The following is a 22,345-nucleotide window of genomic DNA, read 5'->3' as shown; positions in this document are numbered from 1 at the left end:
GGCCAGGCAGCCCAGAAACCCCACAAGTCTCCAGTGATTCCGGCCGTGAAAGCCTTCAACAATACAGAAATTATTTTCTTTTCGTAACACCTTACGGGGACCAGAGAGGCCAAATGTGAGTTTTGGGTGAACTGTGTTTGGCTCATTCCGCACATGCAGAATAATGCACTTTCAAACTGCTTTCAGTGCTCTTTGAAGCTGTGTGGAATGGCAAGATCCACTTGCAAACAGTTGTGAAAGTGGTTTGAAAATGCATTATTTTGCGTGTGCGGAAGGGGCTTGAGAATGTAATATTTCTTGTTTTGTCTTTATTGAAAAATGTGTGACTCTGGCTTTCTATATTGGATTCAAAGCAGGATCTGAGAATCACGAAAATTGTTTTATAGGCCCATTAGTGAGAATTGATTGGGAAATTTGTCAATGACGACTCGAAGGGGAACCGCATGAAAGAGGTGTATGAAATGTACGGATGGAAGTTGCGGATAGGCAGAACAGCAGCCCCCCCCCTTCCCTAATAATATTGGTGAGGGTACTCAGTGAAGTTAATGGGGCAATAGATCAAGCATAGACCAAAGGAATGATTCATTCACATAATGCCCAGTTGTGGAACTCACTGACGCAGGAGGACTGCTAAAATGGGTTTAAAGGTGGTTTTAAAAAAATTAATACCGCACTTTTCCCTCTCCAATGGGAACCCACAGCAGCTGACAATATTGCTCTCCTCTCCTCATTTTATTCTCACAACTCTGTATGGTAGGTTAGACTGTGAGAGATGGACTGGCCCAAGGTCACTCATGAGCTTCCATGGCAGAATGGTTCTCTACCCAATTATTTAGGAAATTAACATCAATATGATGATATTGCTTTGATGTATTGTCAAAGGCTTTCACGGCCGGAATCACTGGGGTGCTGTGTGGTTTCCGGGCTGTATGGCCGTGTTCTAGCAGCATTCTCTCCTGACGTTTCGCCTGCATCTATGGCTGGCATCTTCAGAGGATCTTGCTTCATCTTTATGTTTTTAAAAAGATGGAGTACGACCTACCTAAAATTATATACTTTTCGTCCCATTTATTGCAACAGAACACGTTTAACTCTCTCCCACCAAGATCACAAAAGAGACTGATTGCAGAAGGTAATTCTTTAAGGAAGCCATTTTTCTACGTTTTTTTTTAAAAAAATGTGTTTAAGATATGGTTCTATGTGTTGTTCCAAGGATGTTTGAAGTAATATGCATTTTTTCAAAAAATGTGACCCCACTCAAATCAGTAAAAAGCAGATGAATGAAATGGGATGTAATTCAACAAGAACCCAATGTGAAGTTTTAAGTACGATTAACGAGTGAAGAGGAATCATAAGACAATTTATTGGCTCAAGGCCTGAACCAAGAGAAATGTTTTTCACCTACCACCTAAACTTTAACAAGAGAGGTGACCAGTAGAACTGCTGTTGTGGCCCTTCCACAATCGGGGAGGGCATTCCATAACTAAGGGGCCTCCACAGACAAGACCCTGTTTCTGACTCTGCTTGCAAAACCCAGAACTGTTGCAGATCTTAAATGGCAACTAGGTTCATACTGGAATGGACGATCAAGAGACGCTTTTTGATAACATGAGACACTAGATTTCAGAAACTAACATTTCATGGCTGTGCAAACATGAGCATGACCAAAAAAAAGAGAGTCATTTCTAGCATTTTGAAAAAGCCCAGACCTAGATCACCCTTTAGAGAAGCGGAAGAATTGTGTCTGCTGCCGATGAGCCCTGAAGACTGTCTGCAACGAAAGCAGTTGGCCATTTTGCTCAGGATAAGATTTGCCAGACTTCAAGTGGGATCTGGCGAACTCCTGGAATTATAACTATCTCCAGATTACAGAGATCAGTTTCAATGGAGAAGATGGTGGCTTTGGAGGGTTGTTGACTCTGAGGCATTATAGTGCACTTTCAGTGCACTTTGCAGCTGGATTTTACTGTGCGGAATAGCAAAATCCACTTTCAAACAATTGTGAAAAGTGGATTGAAAGTGCATTATTGTGCATGTGTGGAAGTTGTTCTTGCCAGTTAGGGGCAGGAAGGCTGTAGCACTGTGATTTTGGACATAGCCAACAATTAAGAGGAGAGACAATTCTAATTTCTAGGGTGTGGCTTCTTCCATAAAGTCAGGGAAAGAAAAGAACAGATGTGATTAAAGAATCAGTGTGGTGTAGTGGCTGAATATCAGACTAGTTAGTATCTGAAAGGTGCCGGTTCAAATCCCCACTTGTGCCATGGAAGCTCCTTGGGTAACTTTGGGCTACTCATACTTTCTCAGCCTAAGAAGAGTTTGGATTTATATCCCTCCTTTCTCTCCTGTAAGGAAACTCAAAGGGGCTTATGATCTCCTTTCCCTCCCACCCCACAACAAACACCCTGTGAGGTGGGTGGGGCTGAGACAGCTCCAAAGAACTGTGACTAGCTCAAGGTCACCCAGTTGGCATGTGTTGGAGTGCACAAGCTAATCTGGTTCCCCAGATAAGCCTTCACAGCTCAAGTGGCAAAGCGGGGAATCAAACCCAGTTCTCCAGATTAGAGCGCACCTACTCTTAATCACTACACCAGATTAGCTATCCACCTCACGGGGTCATTGGGAGGAGAAAATGGATGAGAGGAGAATGATGTAAATTGCTTTGGATCTGCATTGGGGAATATGGATGAATTAGATCAATACCATTTGCGTGATTAAATCACAAATCAGGCGCTGGTTCTTGTGGTTGCTTTTTATGGCTTTCATATTTTCTTGCAAAATATAACATTTTGTTTTTGAAGTTTTTTTTTAAAAAAGAAAATACAAGCAAAACTGCGGGGCGGGGAGGCGCCTATTCCACAGGTCTTCTGAAATTGTTAGGAGAATATATTGTCAGCTAAAGTTGGGCAAAGTTTTTGCAAGAAATACGAAACAGCGTATCTGTTCTGAATGCTAAAAGTGGCTTTTGAAAATATCTCGAGCTGAAAGAACGAAAGAAAGATTCTGTACACGGCTTGAAACTGCTAGTTAAGTGCACCATCAGCTGGACTGCATGAAAAGGTGTCATTTTTTGTGCGTGTTTTAAAACCAGTTGTTTCATGAATGCTGAATGTTTTTTTAAAAGACCCTTTGGTGCGATCAGCAAAAACGCTGAGCGTAGTAAACATCTTTCATGACAAAGGATACAAACACAGGCCAGATCTCACAATAGTGGGGTCTGGGCCCCTCTGCTTTCATTTGTTAATACCAACACGCCCGGAGACCCCCATCCTGGAGCCTTCGTGATCTGAGTCAGAATATTGTGCTGAAGCATTGGTATGCTGAGCGGACTCTTTTTGGGGGCTGGGGGGCGGTGGAGGAAGGACACTGCTGCCTTTGTTCCTTGTGTTGTCTAGCAACATGGCTACATTGGTCCCGGAGCAAAGCAGCTGGCATGGAAAGGCTACAGGGAAAGCCACACACTGGGCATTCTGGCAAGAGGCTAGAGTTGCCAGCCTGCAGGCAGGACCTGGTGATATCTCGAAATTATAATTGATCTCCTGAAACAAAATCAGTCGCTCTGAAGAAATTGACCACTTGGGAGGATGGGCTCTGTGGCATTATGATTATACCCTGCTGGGGCCCCTCCCCTCCCAAACCCTGCCTCTCCAGGCTCCACCCCCAGAACTCCAGGAATTTCACAGCACCGAGTTGGCAACCCTACAGACAGCTCTTTCCTGCAGGCTGCTCTCCAACAGCTGAGAATCAGAGGCATTTCTATCTCCAAAGAGGCACTCCTGTTTGTCTATCATGGATAACAGCCAAGATTAGACCAATCCCAGCATACATTTATCCAACTCCTTTTTAATCCATCTAATTCACTGGCCACATCTGGCGGCAGGGAGTACCACAAGTTATTGCTATACTCTGTCTCAGAAAAAGATGTTAGTACATTAGTTAGTTAGTTGAGAAAATTAGGAGATTAGAATATAGTCCCAAACAAATATGAGAATTATCATTCATTTTTACTTTGTCAAAACCATCATTTTGTGCATTATTAGACATGATAAATGGGGTACAAATTAAGTAAATAAAATACAAATTAATTATGCTGTTTTCTACATTTTTGCCACCAGGGAGCAGGATGGGGAAGAAACCTCTTGCAGTTTTTTGTGTGAAGCACTGAAGTAACTTGGAATGCGGAAACCAAGCAAGCATATTTATTTTCCTTTGTTAAAAAAAATCCATTTTGCAATCCCAAAAGCAAAAGTCCTAAAGCAGCAGGAGGAAATCATTGAAACAAAATGCGTCATGGTGTTTTTGCATGGTCTATAGATGTCTGTGCCTCCTACCTGGATCATTATTAGTATGATTAGCAATAGTACTAATCATTTTTTAATGTCATTTTTATCATTAACAACAGTGATAAACATGCTATCAATGCGGATGGTCCTTTCCTAGTATAAAATGGAAGGTCCCTGCCCTGAGGAGTTTGCAAGGAAAAGCCGGGAATGGCAAGCATGCTCCTCAAATAATGACTGCATTTTGTTTTTTCCATTTTTCTCTCAAACGTTTTTCCCTTCCAAAAACACTGTTAGCTGAATGCAGTTTTTTCTTCAGAATTTGAAGACAAGCCAAATGCATTCGAACCAATAATAATAATAATAATAATAATAATAATAATAATAATAATAATAATAATAATGTACAGCAATTTAAGAAAGGAAAAGCAGCAACAAGAAAGCTCTATGTCGTCTAGAACTACACTAAAGAAAACTGCCCACGCACAATTATATTAGGGGTTTAATGGGAACGTTTTTGTCTGACATCTGGAAGATGCCGGTTCGATTCCCGATCGATGCAACATTTCCCCCCCCCCCCCTTAGAAAAGGAGTGATTTATTTATGTACGTATGTATGTATTTATTTAGACTTTTAAATACTTTTTTATTCAGAAGCCGCCCTCCTAACCCTTGCCTTCTCTCCCCCCCCCCCCCTCCTCCCACATATCGGGAGCGGATGGGTGAAGGACTCCACGCCATACTGCGCCGGGAGGAGGCCGGCGCGAGGAGGGGGAGGCGTCGTCGTGAGCCTGCCGAGGCCTGGTCTGTGAGGGCGGCAGGAGGAGGCCCGGCCGCGGAGACGACGCGATGGAAGTGTAAGATGACGGCCGAGCAGGTCCCCGTTTCCCTCTAGGAACCGCCCTGACTTGGTTAATGGCCGACAAGTCGCGGGAGCGGCGAGGGGGGGAAAGGAGAGGCGCCTCCTTCCCTCAGGCATGGCGGCGGCGGCGGGGAGGCGCGTGTGCACAAATCTCCCCTCAGTGCTAGGGACGGGGAGAAGGAAGCAATGGGCAGCCTCTGAGGAGATTTATGTCCCTTTTCTCCTCCACATTGGAAGTCTGCCTCTGCATGGCTTATTTACTCCCCCCCCCCTCCCCATTACTGTAGGGAGATATTAAGGCATTTTTGTCGGGGGGGGGGGGCTTTTGTATGCGCGCACAAAAGTAGTTGTTTTGGGAGCCAATTCTAAGCAGGCTGCATGCAAAAGCTTCCAAAGGAAGCTGCATGCAAAGCAATGGAGTTTCCTCTCAGGGAAGAGACCTTTTGGGCTTTGCAGTGGAGCTTCCTCCCAGGAAAGTGTGCTTAATATTTGCAGCTGGGTGTCTCTTCCATCCGCCCCTCGCCCCGCCAGTCAGTTAAGTTTTTAATGGCAAGAGGGCGGCGGAGGGGGGGGGGGCGGATTAGTATTTTAATGTAAAATTCTCCAAGGATCACGACCATAGTCGGTTGTAACTGACAAGATTGTTCAGCTGTAACTGACCAGGTAAGACTAGAGGAAACCAGACTCAACCCTGGCTCTGTACACAGTTGACAAGGGTTAAGGTACACAATGAAAATCAAACACACATTTAGTCTCAGGTGCGTACAAATTGGCAAATTGACAGTTGTTCCTTCCACAAGGCAACTTTCCCCACTGCAGTTTTGATACATCATGGGTCAGCAAAAGAAGTTAGATGGGATTGTTTTGCGGGGGCGGGGGGAGTTTGGTGACACCCACGAATGACACCGGGAAAGTTTAGAAACTCAGAAATACATAAAATGTACGTGTAGTGTTGTATCATATCAACATCTTTTTATCTTTTAATACCATAAATAGGCACAGTTCCTTTTTAAAAGTTAAAAGGAAAAAAAATCAGACTTATTCTCTGGGATGAAGGGAGGGCCACATTTTTTTACACAGATTTCCAGATCTCGGGTTGCTGCGCCCCTAACCCCAGCAATGTGGAAGGGATAACTGTAAAAACCTCTTGAGGTCTGGAATACAGCTAGCTGTGCAAAAGCTGCAGTAATGCAACACACATAGTTAATCGTCAATATCAAGTGACCAACTAAGACCATGTGTGCCTCAACCTCAAGTGGTCAAAAATAAACTGTTTTCTACCACACACATTCAGAAAATATTTTCTGAGCAAGGCCTTTTGAAACTGAAATGCATATAGTCTTAGTTGGCTGACTGTGGAATACGCTGCCTCAGAGTGTGGTGGAATCTCCTCCTTCGGAGGTTTTTAAAAAGAGGTGGCAGTGCTTTGAGTATTCTTGCACAGCAGGGGGTTTGGACTTGATGACCCTTGTGGTCTTGTCCAGCTCTATGATTCTATGATGCTATTTCAGTGATGGCGAACCTTTTCGAGACCGAGTGCCCAAATTGCAACCCAAAGCCCACTTATTTATCGCAAAGTGCCAACACAGCAATTTAACCTGAATACTGAGGTTTTAGTTTAGAAAAAACGGTTGGCTCTGAGGTGTGCATTACTCGGGAGTAAGCTTGGTGGCAGTCGGTGGCTTTGCTTTGAAGCAACCGTGCAACTCTTCCAACAGGTGAATCATGACCCTAGGAGGGTTTACTCAGAAGCAAGCCCCATTGCCAGCAACTGAGCTTACTCCCAGGTAAGGGATTGCACTTTAGTTCTTCGCATGAAAATCAGTGGGGTTTAACAGCACTTAACAGGGTTACCTACACTGCCTCCCCAAAACTAGGACTTAGGTTTAATGTTAATTATCAAGCCCAGTGGCCCAGGCCAGCCTAGATGTGTTTGGGGGGGGGCACTCTGTTTGTGCGTGCCCACAGAAAGGGCTCTGAGTGCCACCTCTGGCACCCATGCCATAGGTTCGCCACCACTGTGCTATTTCATATTGACACAGGCTTCAGTGGCTTGAAGTGTTGTCCTGCCTCTGCCAACTGTGACATTTCACCCATCTGGCAAAGTGAGTGCTGAGTCAGGAAAATTTAGGACACAGAAAAGTTGTTAATCTTTAAGGTGCCACAAGTCTCTTTTACTCCTACATAAGCTGTTATAGAATGCGGCACACTTATTCAGATGCTTCAGACTTATTCCTAAGTACGTGTGTACGGGATTGCTGTCTACAGGGAACAAACATCAAGATGTGCTGTGTATCATTTTGATGCAGAGAAAAAAAAACCAACAGTGGTAATTTTGCAATGCGCTGTCAAGTGCTCTTCTCTCAATGAATCCTCTGGTGTATTCTCATACGGCGCAAAGTTTTTATTTTTGCTCGAAGAGGGAACCTTCTTTGTTTTAAACCTGTTTCAAAAACGGTCAGTAATTCTCTGTAACCCCATTCATGTGTAGAAGCAAAATCCTGGACCATGCCGTTTCTTTGATGTGGTCATTTAAAAATCTTCCCGTATTAGTATATTTGGTCACAAGCACCCTGGACGTACAGGGATTTCTCTAGATGGAGATGAAGTGCAAAGATTCCAAAGAGAATTAAATTTACCTATCAATGAAAAGCCGTGACCAGTGTATGCGAGCGTGTGATCTTGCTTGATGAACTTTCTCCTGGGTCAGCAAAACGTAAGGAGAAGGCTACCTCAGCAATTTTTTTTTTCCGGAAGGGGGCTTCTCTCCCACTCCCATTCGATTTAAAAACAAAGCAGGATGGAACCTGTGGAAGTTTGTGGAAGAGACGTTGAACTTGTATGAAAGTGATGAGCATGACTGTTCTTTTCAAACCGTCGGCTGTGCTTGACATAATACATTGTACTTTTAAATATGTTCCAGCAAGGGGCCTGAGAAAAGCCTCCCCCCTTTTGTATAGCTCTCTTGTTGTTTCTGGCCTCTGTCTGTTCAGCAGAACCCTTTGTCCGTAGTATGTATAGCGCTTACGGCTTTGTGATGTGCATGCAGTTGAGGGTTTTTTTAAAAAAAACATGTAACCTTCAATGTATTTATTTTTTTAACAAAATAAAATAATTGTGCCCACTTCTGATTCGGGACATGCATAAATAGGAAATGGGAACATACAACTCCCCATGGAGCGAAGTTTAAGTGGCAATAGGTAGACCTGAGTTGCAACGATCATTGCTGGCTTTGGAGCACAGTCTTTTCAGTCCAGCCGCATTTGCTCTTGGCAAAAAGCAGGTGTGCTGTCTTCTTGAGCAAAGGTGAAGATGGAGATCCCGCGCTCGTTGCACTGGGAGAAGTGCGGTGTGGCTATGCATCCGACTCCTCTGTGTGCTCATTCAGATTTGTGCCACTATTCCAGGGGTAGGGAACCTGCGGCTCTCCAGATGTTCAGGAACTACAATTCCCATCAGCCTCTGTCAGCATGGCCAATTGGCCATGCTGAGTAGAGGCAGGGGTAGGGAACCTGCGGCTCTCCAGATGTTCAGGAACTACAATTCCCATCAGCCTCTGTCAGCATGGCCAATTGGCCATGCTGGTAGGGGCTGATGGGAATTGTAGTTCCTGAACATCTGGAGAGCCGCAGGTTCCCTACCCCTGCACTATTCTATGCAGAACCCAGGGGCTGCCTGTGGTCTCCTTAGTTGGATTGGAGCTTGGCTTTTCAGTGAATTCAACTGCACTGGGGCATCGATGCATTTAATAATTGTCTTATGTCATTAGTTCCAGAGAAGAAGAAGAAGTGTTTGGCTTTATACCTCACCTTTCTCTCCTGTAAAGAGACTCAAGGTGGCTTACAAGCTCCTTCCCCTTCCTCTCCCCACAACAGACACCTTGTGAGGGAGGTGGGGCTGAGAGAGTTCCAAAGAACTGTGACTAACCCAAGGTCACTCAGCAGGAATGTAGAAGTGTGGAAACACATCTGGTTCACCAGATAAGCCTCTGCCACTCAGGTGGAGGAGTGGGGAATCAGACCCGGTTCTCCAGATTAGAATCCACCTTCTCTTAACCACTACACCACGCTGGCATGTTGATCTGCAGTAGAACAGTCATTCGAGTCTAGTAGAACAGCTACATTTGAATCCAGTAATGCCTTTAGAGACCAACAGGGTTTTTGGGTTCTGAGTTTTTGAGAGTCAGAGCTGTCTGATGAAGGGAGATTTGACTCTTGACAGCTTATAGCCTGAAAATCTTGTTGATTTCTAAGGTGCTACTGAACTTGAATCCAGCTGTCTTACACGAATCTTTCACTTTTCATGTATGTTTTTACACATACAGAGCAACTTATAGTAGATGTATACAACTTGTAGTAAATGTGTACAGAGCAACTTAAAGTAAATGTTTGCACTGGAAGGCAGTTCTCCAACATTTTTCCTAGTTTTCTATGTAGTTACTAGAATATGTTACAACGTCTGCTGTTGCTCTTCTTTGAAAGCGGTTTGAAACAACATTGAAAGGCTCTTCTGACTCTTCTGGTCACATGGGTAGTATTTTTTGTCATTTTGTCCCCTCTGCCATCTTACAGTTTTATTTGCTTTTTCTAACGCACACTTGGTGGTATCCTGCCACTCCACTCAGCAGAGGTTAAAGCCTTAACTGGAGGAAGGCTCCTCCAGCAGATTTTCCATCAGAGGAATGTTCCTCAGGTTGGAGAAGGGCTGCGCAGAGGGGTCATGTGCAAGCCGTCATCTCTCTGTGGCATCCAGTTCTTGACATTCCTTCCTGCTTTTCTTGACATTCTGTCACACTCTTTGAGTGGCCAAGAAATAGAGCTGAGGATGGGGCTAGGTAGATAGGAACAAGCTTGATTCTTAATGGTTGGGGTCACCATTAAAGAGCAGTTGTGTCTTCCAAGCGCTCTCCCTTCACTCTCGGTTCTATAAGTGAACGATTGATTGCCTTTCTCCATAGGAACGAGTAGGGAAATCCTACACTTAGAAGGCGAGAAGGCAGGCAGAGCTATACCCTGCTTCTGACCATATGCTTCAGTAGCATGCAGTCTGTTAACTTTCTCTGTATGTGCACCCCATCTATCATGAGGAGGATCTTGCTTGTAGACATTGATGAACAACTTTTATCCACAGCTAGTGGAGAATAGGAAAAATCTAGGCTTGATCTTGGTATATATCCTTCTTGTATAGTTTTTATCCAATCCTCACTCCAACGAGTTCCGGGTGGCATGCTTGGCTCTTGATTTTATCCTGACAGCAGTCCTGGGAAGTAGGGCTAGGCAGGAGAGAGAGGTTGGCCCAAGATCCCACAGTAAGCATAATTAATCGCAGGTATCCCAGCTCTTAGTCAGATGCTGTAACAATTATATTACCCTGGGGGTGGATGTTTGTGTATTCATACATATGTATGCCATGTATTATTTGTTCTTAAATAGATTGGCAGGGTATCTCTAACAGAGATAAGTTAGTAAGAGAGAAAACACGCTCTGTGTTGTTACTTTTTCATAAAATGGATTATTGCCAAGTTCTCAGTTCTTCTTTCAAATGTTGATGGTCACAGGCATCATCAGATAAAATCAAGTTGTATTGGGTAAGGGATAAGGACTCAGGGATAAGGACTCAGGGGTCTAATTCGCACTTGATTGGTGTATTTTATGACAGTTTTACACTAAAGGTCTAAACCAGCCTGAGACTGATTTAATTAATGGTTTTCACCCAAGCTGTGGTTTTGTGACTGGAGGCTGAGAAAGAGTTGTGAATGTGGTTTGTGTGCGCAGCAGGAACATTTCTTTGGCACAGCTGCGTTGGCTGCGCAGAAAAAGAGCAGGTAGGGTTTTAACTTCGTTGGATCAGCTAATGTGTTTAAAAGCTTACAAGGAAGATTGTGTTTTTGTTTTTAGTTGAGTGGACTCATCTGAGTTGTGTTCTCTTTGAAGTAAAGGGGTTTGTTAGTCAGGCACTGGTTTGGCTTTGATGAGAAGACTTTAATTCACATACAGTCTCTCCTTCCATGAGAAATAAAAAGCATGAATGACTGAGGCCCCTTCTGCACACGCAAAATAATGTGTTTTCAAACCACTTTCACAACTGTTTGCAAGTGGATTTTGCCATTCCGCACAGCTTCAAAGAGCACTGAAAGCAGTTTGAAAGTGCATTATTCTCCATGTGTGGAATGAGCCTGACTCATGTGGATTTTTCGACGCATACCTTTATCACAGGGGATTCCTCTTAGAACCTTGTAAGGTGCACTTGCCGCAGGAAATAAAAACACTTCCTCTCACCGCTTCCTTCAGAGCATCTTGATGTTTTTAAAATTTTCTTTTCTTTTTTTTATTAGGAAAGATGGAAATGCTGCCCTTCTCAGCAATTATGAGGTAAATTGATTTGTGTGATTACATTTCTGTCCTGCCTTTCTTCTGTCAGGAGCCCTGTGGCGCAGAGTGGTAAGCTGCTGTGCAGCAGTCAAAGCTCTGCTCGCGACCTGAGTTCGATCCCAGCAGAAGTCGGTTTCAGGTAGCCGGCTCCAGGTTGACTCAGCCTTCCATCTTGACAAAGTTGGTAAAATAAGTATCCAACAAGCGTAGATGACTGGGGGTGGGGGTGGGGGTGGGGGTGGGGGTGGCAAACCACCCCATAAACGTACCACCCCATAAACGTAGTATGCCTAGTTAGTACATGTTGTGATGTTACATCACCCCATGTGTCAATGTTGTATTAGAAATCTTGCAGTGGTTAAACCTTCCCAATTAGAAAGCTTCTTTTTTTGCAGGTCTACAAGTTGCTGACTGATCTGAAGCAGCAACGCCGAGAGACCGGGAAAAGCAAACAGAGTTCTGGCCAGCAGAATCTGAATACCATCATGTATGAGGTGAGGAAAACCAGCATGGAGGGCCTACTGCACCCTTCTTCACCTGCACTTGCCTCCCTTGCACAGACGGTGCCTCTCTGCATCCCATGTGGGATCTGTGCTCATGCTGCACCGTACACTGAACACAGAGGGTGCAAATGGGCGGCTGGACAGTGTTTCAGTGGTTGATTTGGGGCTCATGACAAACTTTTGGTGCAACAGAAAGTGAGCAGAAATATTGGAAAGGATAGTTCACATCCGGAAGTATAGTTATAGTGTTTGAAAGCTCCGTTGAGAGCTACCAAAGAGTTTCTTCCCCAACCTGTTTAATTTTATCTATAGCTATTTATAGCTTAAAATGTTTGCTTCTCAGGTAAAATGACTTGGTTGGAAACCCAAGGGCAGCTTTTTTATCCTTGGGGCCAAAAGGGGGGAGCATCGATTTCTCTCTGCTCTCTTCATCTGGTCATGTCTGCCTTTTACTGTGCAATACTGAGCATGCTTACGGTACTTAAAATCCCATGGAACCCAGCATAATTTAGTGGAAGGTAGAGGGACTTAGGATTGCAATTGCAAAGCCTCAACTCCCAAAAGGCCTTTTAAAAGGATGGAGAATTCTTTGTCCCTGTGATAATTTTGCAATCTGCCCTGTCATTCTGAAACTACTGGATTCTCCCCGGGAGGAAAAATTCTTAAGTACAGCCTGTGTCCCCCTGGTGCTTAATATTTACTTTTTGTATTCTTCTCCAGCTTTGTTGAATGGGTTTTCACATTAGACTTGAAAAACAGGTGTGGCTGATTTGTAAGCCTTTATTTTCCTGTCCATCCAGACTCTAAAATACATCTCGAAGACTCCATGTAAATACCAGACTCCAGAGATCGTAACAGATTTCCTCTCAGCAGTGAAAAATCACAAGTTGACAAAGTAAGCATGAATAGTATTATTATAGTGCATGATAATGCAATAAAGGATTTATACCGTTGTTCAATGAAGATCTTTTTGGTTTCCTCCTGATATTGGAGGAGAAACCTCTAAGAATTGGGTTTATTCTCCAATTTCCTCATTTGTGGATTCAATGGGACTCTTTCTTTAGTTTAATTCTTTAATTTGTCTGCTGTTTAGTTTTAATAGAATGAGCTATTTAGGGTAGTAGAAATACCCTCTGGCTCATAGTTAAGCCAACTACCCTTTTACCCTGCTTGATCCACTCTGCCGGAGCTGAGCTAGCTGATCACAGACAGAAGAGATTATGGAATGCTGATCCTCTCTTTTTTTATTTCTTTCCAGAGCAGTTTTGTCCCACCCTTTCTCCAAGTTACTCAGAGCAGCATAAGTAGTTTACCTCTTTCTCATTTTCCGTAAGAGATGTGTCTGAATTCTTAGGAGGGAGTAGTTTCCTCCTTGTGTGATGTGTATGTGTGAAGTGCCATCAAATTGCAACTGACTTACGGTGACCCTGTAGTGTTTTCAAGGCAAAAGACTAACAGGTGGTTTACCATTGCCTTCCTCTACATAGCGACTTTGGTATTCCTTGGTTGTTTCCCATCCAAGTACTAACTAGGGCTGACCTGCTTTGCTCCTGAGATTGGACAAGATCAGGCTAGCCTCGGCCATCCCTGTCAGGATGTGTTAAAGCCTACACATTCTGCAGCGTGACAAAAACAGATACAGAACTGCATGCGAGGATACTCTGCGAACAGCAGAGGGCAGTACTAGCACACATATTTTGCTCCTGGATTTCCAGCTGGGGCATCTCATTGCTTCTTGAGTTGGAAGATAAAATGCAAGCAGCCCAGGGGCCTAATCTAGCAGGAAGTTCATTCCAATGGGGCTTAGGCAGGACAACTCCCTGATGGGTTGTGCGCTTGGTTGGTCATTGCTATGAAAGAAATAGGCCAACTTATCACAGAACACTTGTAACCCTTTGCAGATTTGCTTCTGTTTTCTTTCTCATTATCACATCAAAGCCAGTGCAGTTTGCCATAACAAAAACAATGAAACAATTGAAGTAAAAGTAGCCTAAAAGCAAAGCAAACGATAGCTGTTGGAGTGGTTTAGAGATAGGATTGCCAACCATCTTGGGGAATTCCTGGAGATTTGAGGCTGGAACTTGGAGAGGATAGAGTCTTGGCGGGGGGGCGGACTCAGCAGGGTTATGATGCCAAGCAGGGCTGTTGATTGTTGTCTGGAGATTGGCTGTAATTCCAGAAGGTCTTCAAGCCCCTTGTGGAGGTTGGTGCAGGAAAAGAGATTCCACCAAAACATTAGGAAGACCTTTCTGACCGTCAGGGCTATTCGACAGTGGAATTCACTGCCTCAGAGAGTGGTAGAGTCTCCTTCCTGGGAGATTTTTAATCAGAGGCTGGATGAACATGAGTCGGTAGTGCTTGGATTGTTTATTCCTGCATGGCAGGGGGTTGGACTTGATGGCCCTTGTGGTCTCTTCCAACTCTATGATTCTATGATCCACTTTATGGGTATTGAAACATTTTTCTCAGCAGCCACAGCAATCCAATGAAGCCTGTCAGTGCTGCTGCCTTTGGCTGGATGCTGCTGCAAGAGGGGGGGTGTGCCCTGGGGAATGGGTACCTCTTCCCATGGGGATAACGTGCGCTGAGCGTAAGAAGCAGCAGTAGCAACCATGTTGCTCAGAGCAGCAAAGGCCAAGAGGCGTTGAAGCACAGCGCACAGATGGACTGTAGGGTGGAAAGAAGGGAAATGCTCTCTTCCAACCCCCTCAAGAGGGCTTGTTTATTAGGGGCAAGGAAAAGAGCACAATTGGGGAAAATGGTGGTGCGTTGATCTCACCAGTTCTCTTTGCACAGCTCAGACATCTTTTATTGCTTTGATGGAAGCAAAAGTGCCTTTTTACAACTTCTCTGTGTTTATATCTTCCATGTACAGGTTATTTTGACCCTCTGAATATTAGTTTTCCAGCATCGACGCCCTGGTCTTGGCAGATGGAAACTCTTGACTGGCTTTCTAGTCCCTTTTTGCCCTGCACGTCATTTGAATTCCCTGCCACAATGACTTATTTTTGTCATTTGAAACCCAACCTCTTATCCCGACAACTCGGCAATAGAAACACTGTATCGAAAGGGCTGGTGCAGAAGGAAGGATGTAGAGCAGTGATGGTGAACGTATGGCACGGGTGCCAGAGGTGGCACTCGGAGTCCTCTCTGTGGGCACACACACACAGAGTTCATAATGTGGGGGGCGAAAAATCACTCCCCCCCACACATCTAGGCTGGCCTGGGCCACTGAGCACAATGTGCGCACACCACGGTGAGCAGGGAGGACTCGGCTGGTGGGCCTGATGCCTGTGCTCCAGGTGACTGCTGCCCGAGGGGGGGGGGGGTGCGCAGAGGAGGCAGAGATGCTAGAGAGGCACAGAGTGGTGTGCGCAGGACTTGCTAGAGACTAGAGCAGGCTGGCCCCTGCGCAAGTGGGTGAGGCGTAGGAAGAGGGAGCCAACCAGTTTTTTCTAAACTAAAACCTCAGCATTCAGGTTAAATTTCCAGGTTGGCACTTTGCGATAAATAAGTGGGGTTTGGGTTGCAATTTGGGCACTCAGTCTCAAAAAGGTTCGCCATCACTGATGTAGAGGCATCCACGATGTTTGGCTCTGACTTTTCATGGCAAAGATGAGAATAAATGTGCACTGGAAAGGAACCCTGATAATATTTTGTACCAGTCATTCCATTCCTGCTTCCCAATTTCAGTAAATGTACTAACAATGAATAGCATCTGTATAGGGATTTTAAGTGTTGAAAGGGTTTTGCTTGCACTATCCGAGCTCTCCTTATATCCCTGCAAAGTAGTCCAGTGCCGTTGCAGTGGTGTGGGCTGAGTCTGGCAAATACGGCATAAGATTCTTCAGTGCATCTGCTGCCTGTGCCATGAAAAGTTGGCAGATTGGATGCTTAAAATCCAAACATAGATTTTCTAAAATTTAGCTCCCCAAAACCCCATGTTTTCTGTCATCTCTGAGAAAGCCGTAGATTGAGCAGGTTTTGGGTGGAAACAGCAGCCTGTGGACAGAGAATCCTCAGCAAGGGAAGCATAGCTGTTAGTATACCAAACCAAGAATTATAAGGGAAACTGCATAATTTTAACCGTCGGGCTACAAAATGCCACACTGGGTGCAGCTGCAGTGACGAAATATTTTTGGGTCCCCAAAAGCTCTTGTTTTTCACTATCCCGTGCCAAGCTGCTGTCCTAATTCTTAGTCCCTTTTGGATGATATGTGGCTGAGGATTTACTTTCTAAACAAGCAAAGAAGTGTTCAAATGTGGATGGCTTCTCTGACCAGAATCCCCAAATTATATGGTGTGTTTGTTCTTTTCTTTTGCCCAGAGCGGAAAAGCTACAGCTTGTCAACCACAGGCCTGCAACCGCAGTTGAGATCCAGCTGGTGAGTTACAAAATTCCCGAGCCTCTAAAGCCCTCCATAAAATTACATCGAATCATAGAAAGCTGTTGGAATACTCCCTTTCTTCTCACCTTCCAGAACATTCATTTTACTAAGATGCCTTTTTGTTCCTACCAGCTGCTGGAATTTTCCTTCAGGGCTTTTGCCCTCACTGCCCTTGGCCTCCTTTGCCCTCACTGCCATTTGTTTTGACTGGCTGAGGCAAGCCTCGTGATTTTTCTCAGTGACTTGGCAGCACTGTGCATCTGGCACGATGGCATCGGGCAACAATGAACAACATTCCTTTGGATTTAAATGGCAGTGAGATCCAAAGGGCAGTGAGGGCAAAAGGGAAAAGTAGTCGTTGGGGAAGAAAAGGTCTCCAGCATCAAAATGGCGTAAGCTTGTTTATATTATAGTTGTCTTCCATTTTTCATCTAAAATGAGTCAGAGAAATTGAGACAAATTAAGAGAGGCGGCGTGGTGTAGTGGATAAGAGTGGTGGGCTCTTATCTGGTGATTGGTCCTGCCCTTGGAGCCTGCTGGGTGACCTTGCGCTAGTCACAGTTTTCTCAGAACTCTCTCAGCCCCACCTACCTGTGGGGAGCGGAAGGGAAGGTGATTGTAAGCCGCTTTGCGATCCCTTAAAGGCAGAGAAAAGTGGGGCATAAAAACAAACTCTTCTAAAATTCAGTAGCAATTTGGGTTGGATTTTTGTATTGGGGAAGGGATTCCAGTTGGAACCAGGTCCAGGCACAGCACAGGGAGACCTGGCTCCTTTTAATAGCATCATTCCTGGTAGCTGGAAACTGGAGGAAGGGAAACTGTCGGCTGGAGCTGATGGAGAGATATCCGGCTGCTTTTGGCCCTCCTTCTGATGTCTTCAGCAATGGCAGCCAGAGTGCAGAGGTCGATGTTTTAATAACTAGTGTAAAAAAAAAAGATTTACCCCAGCAGTGCAGGGCTTTTGATCCACAGGGAAATCTGTCAAGTGTATTTCCAAATTGCCGTTCCTCTAGGTGACTCAGGGTGGCTTGCATGATTTCCCCCATTCCCCTTTGCAGCAATCCCAGGGCATAGGTTTGAATGGTCACCTAGTGAGTTTTGTAGTAGAGTGCTGATGTGAACGTGGTTTTCCGAGAGTCTGGCACAGCATGCTAATACTGCACCACTGGCTCTCACTATGAAATGAACATGAGCAGGGTGAATAGCTGTGTCGGCCTTTAGGAGCAAGGAAGGAAAATCCAGCCCATAGTGCTCTAAATACTGTACACATTGTAAAAGTCCCTCCAGCTGTGGGCCCGAGACTGAGGAAAGTGGGGAAGAAGCAGGAGGCTGGTTTATTGGGGCAAAGCTTTGCAGGAGAAATTGCTGTTGTGGAGCAACATAAAGGAACAGAAGCTGCTTGGCAGATGGAAAGGAATCTGTGCACTTCTGCCCCGTTTATTTATGTATCCATTTAAACATTTAAGTCTCACTTTTCCCCATGCTTCAAGGCCACTTGCAATATAGAATTTAAAACATAAAACAAGAAGAAAACTCCAGTCTGCTCCCCCACCCAGAAAAGTGCCAAACGTTCCTGCAACCTACAATCCATTAAAAGCTCTGTTTAATAAGACAGCCTTATAGAGTAGGTAGGTAGTCCCTTATGCAAGCCTCAGGTCATTACTGACTCACGGGGAGCCATGTCACAGCAAGACATTTATTAGGCAAACTGTTCTAATGGAATGGTTTGCCATTATCTTTCCCAGCAAGCGGTACTCATTTTACTGACCCTGGAAGGATGAAAGGCTAGCGACCTTGAGCTGACTACCTGAAACCCACCTACATTAGGATTGAATTCAGGTCGTGAGCAGAGCCTTGACAGCAGTACTGCAGCTTACCACTCTGTGCCATGGGGCTCCTGAACCTTACAGGGCTTCCCAAAATTTTCCAAGAACAGTGCCCCACAACACCTCCGTGGGGTGTCTATTCCATAAAATGGGAGGAATTGTAGAAAATTCACCAGCCAGGTGGGCCATCTGTGATGAAGGTATTGGCTGAGGAGGAGAAGAAGAAGAAGAGTTTGGATTTATATCCCACTTTTATATCCCAAAGTGGCTTACAAACTCCATTTCCTTCCTCTCCCCACAACAGACACCTGGTGAGGTAGGTGGGGCTCAGAGAGTTCCCAAGAACTGTGACTAGCTCAAGGTCACCCCAGGAATGTATGAGCATGTGTGTGTGGCTCTCCTTGGAGCTATAGGTCAGAATCCTCCCTGGCTGTGCTGTACTCCTACGCTCTGGGATGGCCCTGCCCATGCCTTAGCGCCCCATTGCCTTCCCTTGACCCAGTTGATAGTTCGGTTGAACTGTCGAAGCTTCCAGGTCAGCTGAAACCTTACTGGGCAGTACCAGAGGATTTCACCCCCATTCTGTTCCCAGGGACTCATGCCTCCAGCCTTTGAGCTCTGCTTCCCCCTGCCCCTTCCCCCACCTAAGGCCCAGCATCCAGCATTAACAGATGCTGCTGCCTCCGTTGGGGAGAGCTGCATAATAAAACCGGTATTGACTGATGTTCTAATGAGAGCGCCTGAATGCCCTGGTGTCCCCTGAGCAAATAAAGCCTCCGTATTGGAGCGAGAAATGAATAGCCAAAGCAAACACTCCACCTGAGCATCTGCTCCTGCAGGAGCCCTGGGAGTTGTCGGGTCACTGATTCCACAAGGAAGCTGCTTTACTCTGTCTGCCGCCCCCACCCAAGGAAGTCCATTAGGCTGCGGCTGATAGCAGGCAAAGGGAAAGATTGCAGGCGGTGAATCCCAGCAGTCAGATTGCCTTGGCGCTGAAACTACCCGGTCCTCTTCCCATACACAGAGCCAAGCCAACAGATTTGGAGCCAGAGCAGATGATTCAGCTTTGCAGAATGGGGATTGGCTTCAGTTCACCCTTGCTAGAAACAGGAATGGCTTCAACGTCTGCCCTTCTTATCAAAATGTCTAACCATTCCAGGAGGAAAAAAAATCTGTTTTAAAATCCGGCTCATGCTGTTTTGTTTTTAATTGTATTTTCGTTTTTGAACGATTGCGAGGCATCGTTGAGAAAACAACCCATTGGTTTGAAATTTGGTGCTTTGTAATAGTTGTTTGTTCAGTGCTGCCTGTATCCGTAATGCCATTTGGAGCTACAGAGGGAAAACTGGACAGGTTTCTGCCCTCACAGAACTTACAATCTAGTCTCGACAATGGGAAAAACAAAACTCTCTGCATAGATGGCTGTTTATAGCGCGATTCCAACACTGACCCTCCTGTGCAAAGCAGCAAAAGGATTCTATTGGTGTAAACTAGGCTCAGACCAAGGATTCTATTGGTGTAAACTAGGCTCAGACCAAGGATTCTATTTGTGTAAACTAAGCTCAGACCAAGGATTCTATTGGTGTAAACTAGGCTCAGACCAAGGATTCTATTGGTGTAAACTAGGCTCAGACCAAGGATTCTATTGGTGTAAACTAGGCTCAGACCAAGGATTCTATTGGTGTAAACTAGGCTCAGACCAAGGATTCTATTGGTGTAAACTAGGCTCAGACCAAGGATTCTATTGGTGTAAACTAGGCTCAGACCAAGGATTCTATTGGTGTAAACTAGGCTCAGACCAAGATTTGTGACACAATTTGAGCTCTGAGGAATTCTTCTGGAGAAAAAAGTGTTAAGAGTGAGAGAGATCTTGGAATTAACTGCTTCTGTCAAAAATAGTTGTCTTTAGAACAGAATTAATATGTTTGAAGGCTAGTGGTGTAAATTAGCATTGTTTACACCCACCGAAATCTTATTGCTGTGTTCCTTTTTAAATCACAGATTGTGACCTGTGAGACCATAAAAACACCCAGAAAATCTGCAGCAGCATTTAAAACTGCCAAGAATCCACAGATTGTGAAAATCTTTAGGGTGCTAATAGTGTCATTCTAAGCAGAGTTACAGCCTTCTAAATCCAATGAAGGCAGTGTCTTCAAGGGGTGTAACTGTTTAAGACAGCACTGTAAAAAAACCCTCTCTTTTTCTGAACAGCTGGTAACAAAAGCTGGTTTTATGCAACTTAATTGCAATGGCTGGGAATACCAGACATGAAAATTCAAGAGACTTGGCATGAGGTGGCCAGACAAAGCTGTAGTATTGTTGAGGTGCCACAGCAGATAAGGCCGTGTCCCTTGTAACTGTCCAGCTTGCTTCAGAAAGTCCAAGGATCTCAGATGCACAGGGGACATCTATATTTCTTGTCTTGGCTTTGGGGAGCATACAATCTGACAATAGAAAGAGCGGCAAGTGTGAGGAGGCACTAATTGTTCTGATCTGATCTGCAGATAGTCGAGGAAAGTGAAGAGAGGCTAACGGAAGAGCAAATCGAATCCCTGCTCCAGACTGTCACCAGCATCCTTCCGGGGGATCCAGAGCAGCAGGAGGAGCAGCAGTTGGCCATGGCCGTCGAGGACGAAGGAGAACAGGACCGGGCTGGTGTGTCAGGGACCGTAATGAAGACCCCGACCCAAATGTGACAGCTGGTTGTTCTGACTGTAACAAGGACCCCCCCCCCCCCACTTTGATGACAGACTCAAACACAAAGCCATGCCACCGTGTTTTAGTGCTGAATTCTTTTTGCATCACAGCAACAGACTTTGCTTACAACAAAATGCTTTTTAAAAAATTGCTCTTGTGTTGGCGGTTTGTGAGTGGAATGAAAAGACGGGTGCCTTGGGGCCAGGGGAGGGTGCCTTGGGGCCAGGGAAGATGCTGAAAATGGCTTTGTGTTCCTCTTCGTTGTGTGCTTTTCTGAGCAAGTCTTGCGCACCGCAACCTCCCTGATTTCTCATTGGTTTCTTATGCTCCTTAGGAGCCCAATCTGTGGCATGAAATATAGCTGGAGGATGGTGATCCTACCTATGATTGGCTGGAGAGCCACAACCAATGATGGGCAAGTTATCTAAAATCAATAATGACCTGATTTTTGCAAATGGGCCTCCTCCTCACCTTCAATGTCTCGGCCTGCGAGTTTGTCTCTTCTTTCGCATGGCGAGACCTGGAGATCGCTCACTACAGTTCCTTGGGAACTCAGAAAAGCCAAGAGGAAGTTCAGCTCACAAGCAGTAACTTAAAGAATGGAATTCACCACCGCAGGATGTGGCCGTGCACCGGCTGACGTGGCCAGGAAACGTGATAAAGCAACTTCATCAGTGGCTGTTGGTTGTTGGTGTCGAAGGGAAAGTTTAACAGTCCTTTGGAAAACCTCTAGGTTGCGCTGTTTGGAATCTCAGGGGCATGTGGTTCATTATCCTTCTTCCAGGGAGCTTGCAGGTGGTCTATGTGATTCTTCCTTGTGCATTCACAACAACCTTATGAATTACCCTGTTTCCCCGAAAATAAGACATCTCCTGAAAATAAGACATAGTAGAGATTTTGCTGAAGTGCTAAATATAAAGCATCCCCCGAAATTAAGGCGTAGCAAAATTTTTGTTTGGAAGCATGCCTGTCGAACAGAACACCAGAGCATGCAGCTGTGGAGCAGAAAAATAAGACATCCCCTGAAAATAAGACATAGCGCATCTTGGGGAGCAAAAATTAGACACTGTCTTATATTCGGGGAAACACGGTAGGTGGAGAGAGAGAGCCCAAGACCATTCAGCCAGCTTCATGGGAGAGCAAGGTTTTGAACCTGGGTCTCCTAGAACCTGGTCCCACACTTTAACCACTACATCAGTGATGGCGAACCTTTTCGAGACCGAGTGCCCAAAATTGCCACTCAGAACCCACTTATTTATTGCAAAGTGCCAACACGGCAATTTAGCCTGAATACTGAGTTTTTAGCTTAGAAAAACCGGTTGGCTCCGAGGCACGCGTTACTCGGGAGTAAGCTCAGTGAAGCAACCGTGCAACGCTTCAAATGGGTGAATCACGATCCTAGGAATGTTTACTCAGAAG

The 22,345-nt window shown here is 45.1% G+C and overlaps 1 protein-coding gene across 2 annotated transcripts; it reads left to right on the top strand.

Moving 5' to 3' along the window:
* Positions 1-4,968: 4,968 nt before the first annotated feature.
* On the top strand, positions 4,969-21,858 carry LOC125446055 (CGRP receptor component). 2 transcript variants are annotated; one of them, XM_048519554.1, is made up of 7 exons: positions 4,969-5,136; positions 6,860-6,928; positions 11,476-11,512; positions 11,908-12,006; positions 12,816-12,910; positions 16,343-16,400; positions 20,734-21,858. In XM_048519554.1, the coding sequence occupies exons 2-7, from the start codon at positions 6,867-6,869 to the stop codon at positions 20,923-20,925; spliced, it is 543 nt and encodes a 180-aa protein (XP_048375511.1). In that variant the 5' UTR covers positions 4,969-5,136; positions 6,860-6,866; the 3' UTR covers positions 20,926-21,858. The 2 variants fall into 2 exon arrangements, with proteins under 2 accessions (XP_048375511.1, XP_048375512.1); XM_048519555.1 differs by lacking the exon at positions 6,860-6,928 and having other exon boundaries at positions 4,971-5,136.
* The last annotated feature ends 487 nt before the right edge of the window (positions 21,859-22,345 follow it).

The sequence above is a fragment of the Sphaerodactylus townsendi genome, linkage group LG16 (genome assembly GCF_021028975.2).
Source record: "Sphaerodactylus townsendi isolate TG3544 linkage group LG16, MPM_Stown_v2.3, whole genome shotgun sequence".
NCBI classification, from domain to species: Eukaryota; Metazoa; Chordata; class Lepidosauria; order Squamata; family Sphaerodactylidae; genus Sphaerodactylus; species Sphaerodactylus townsendi.
Note: the sequence above shows the minus strand (reverse complement) of the source record. Positions and strands in the feature narration are given on the sequence as shown.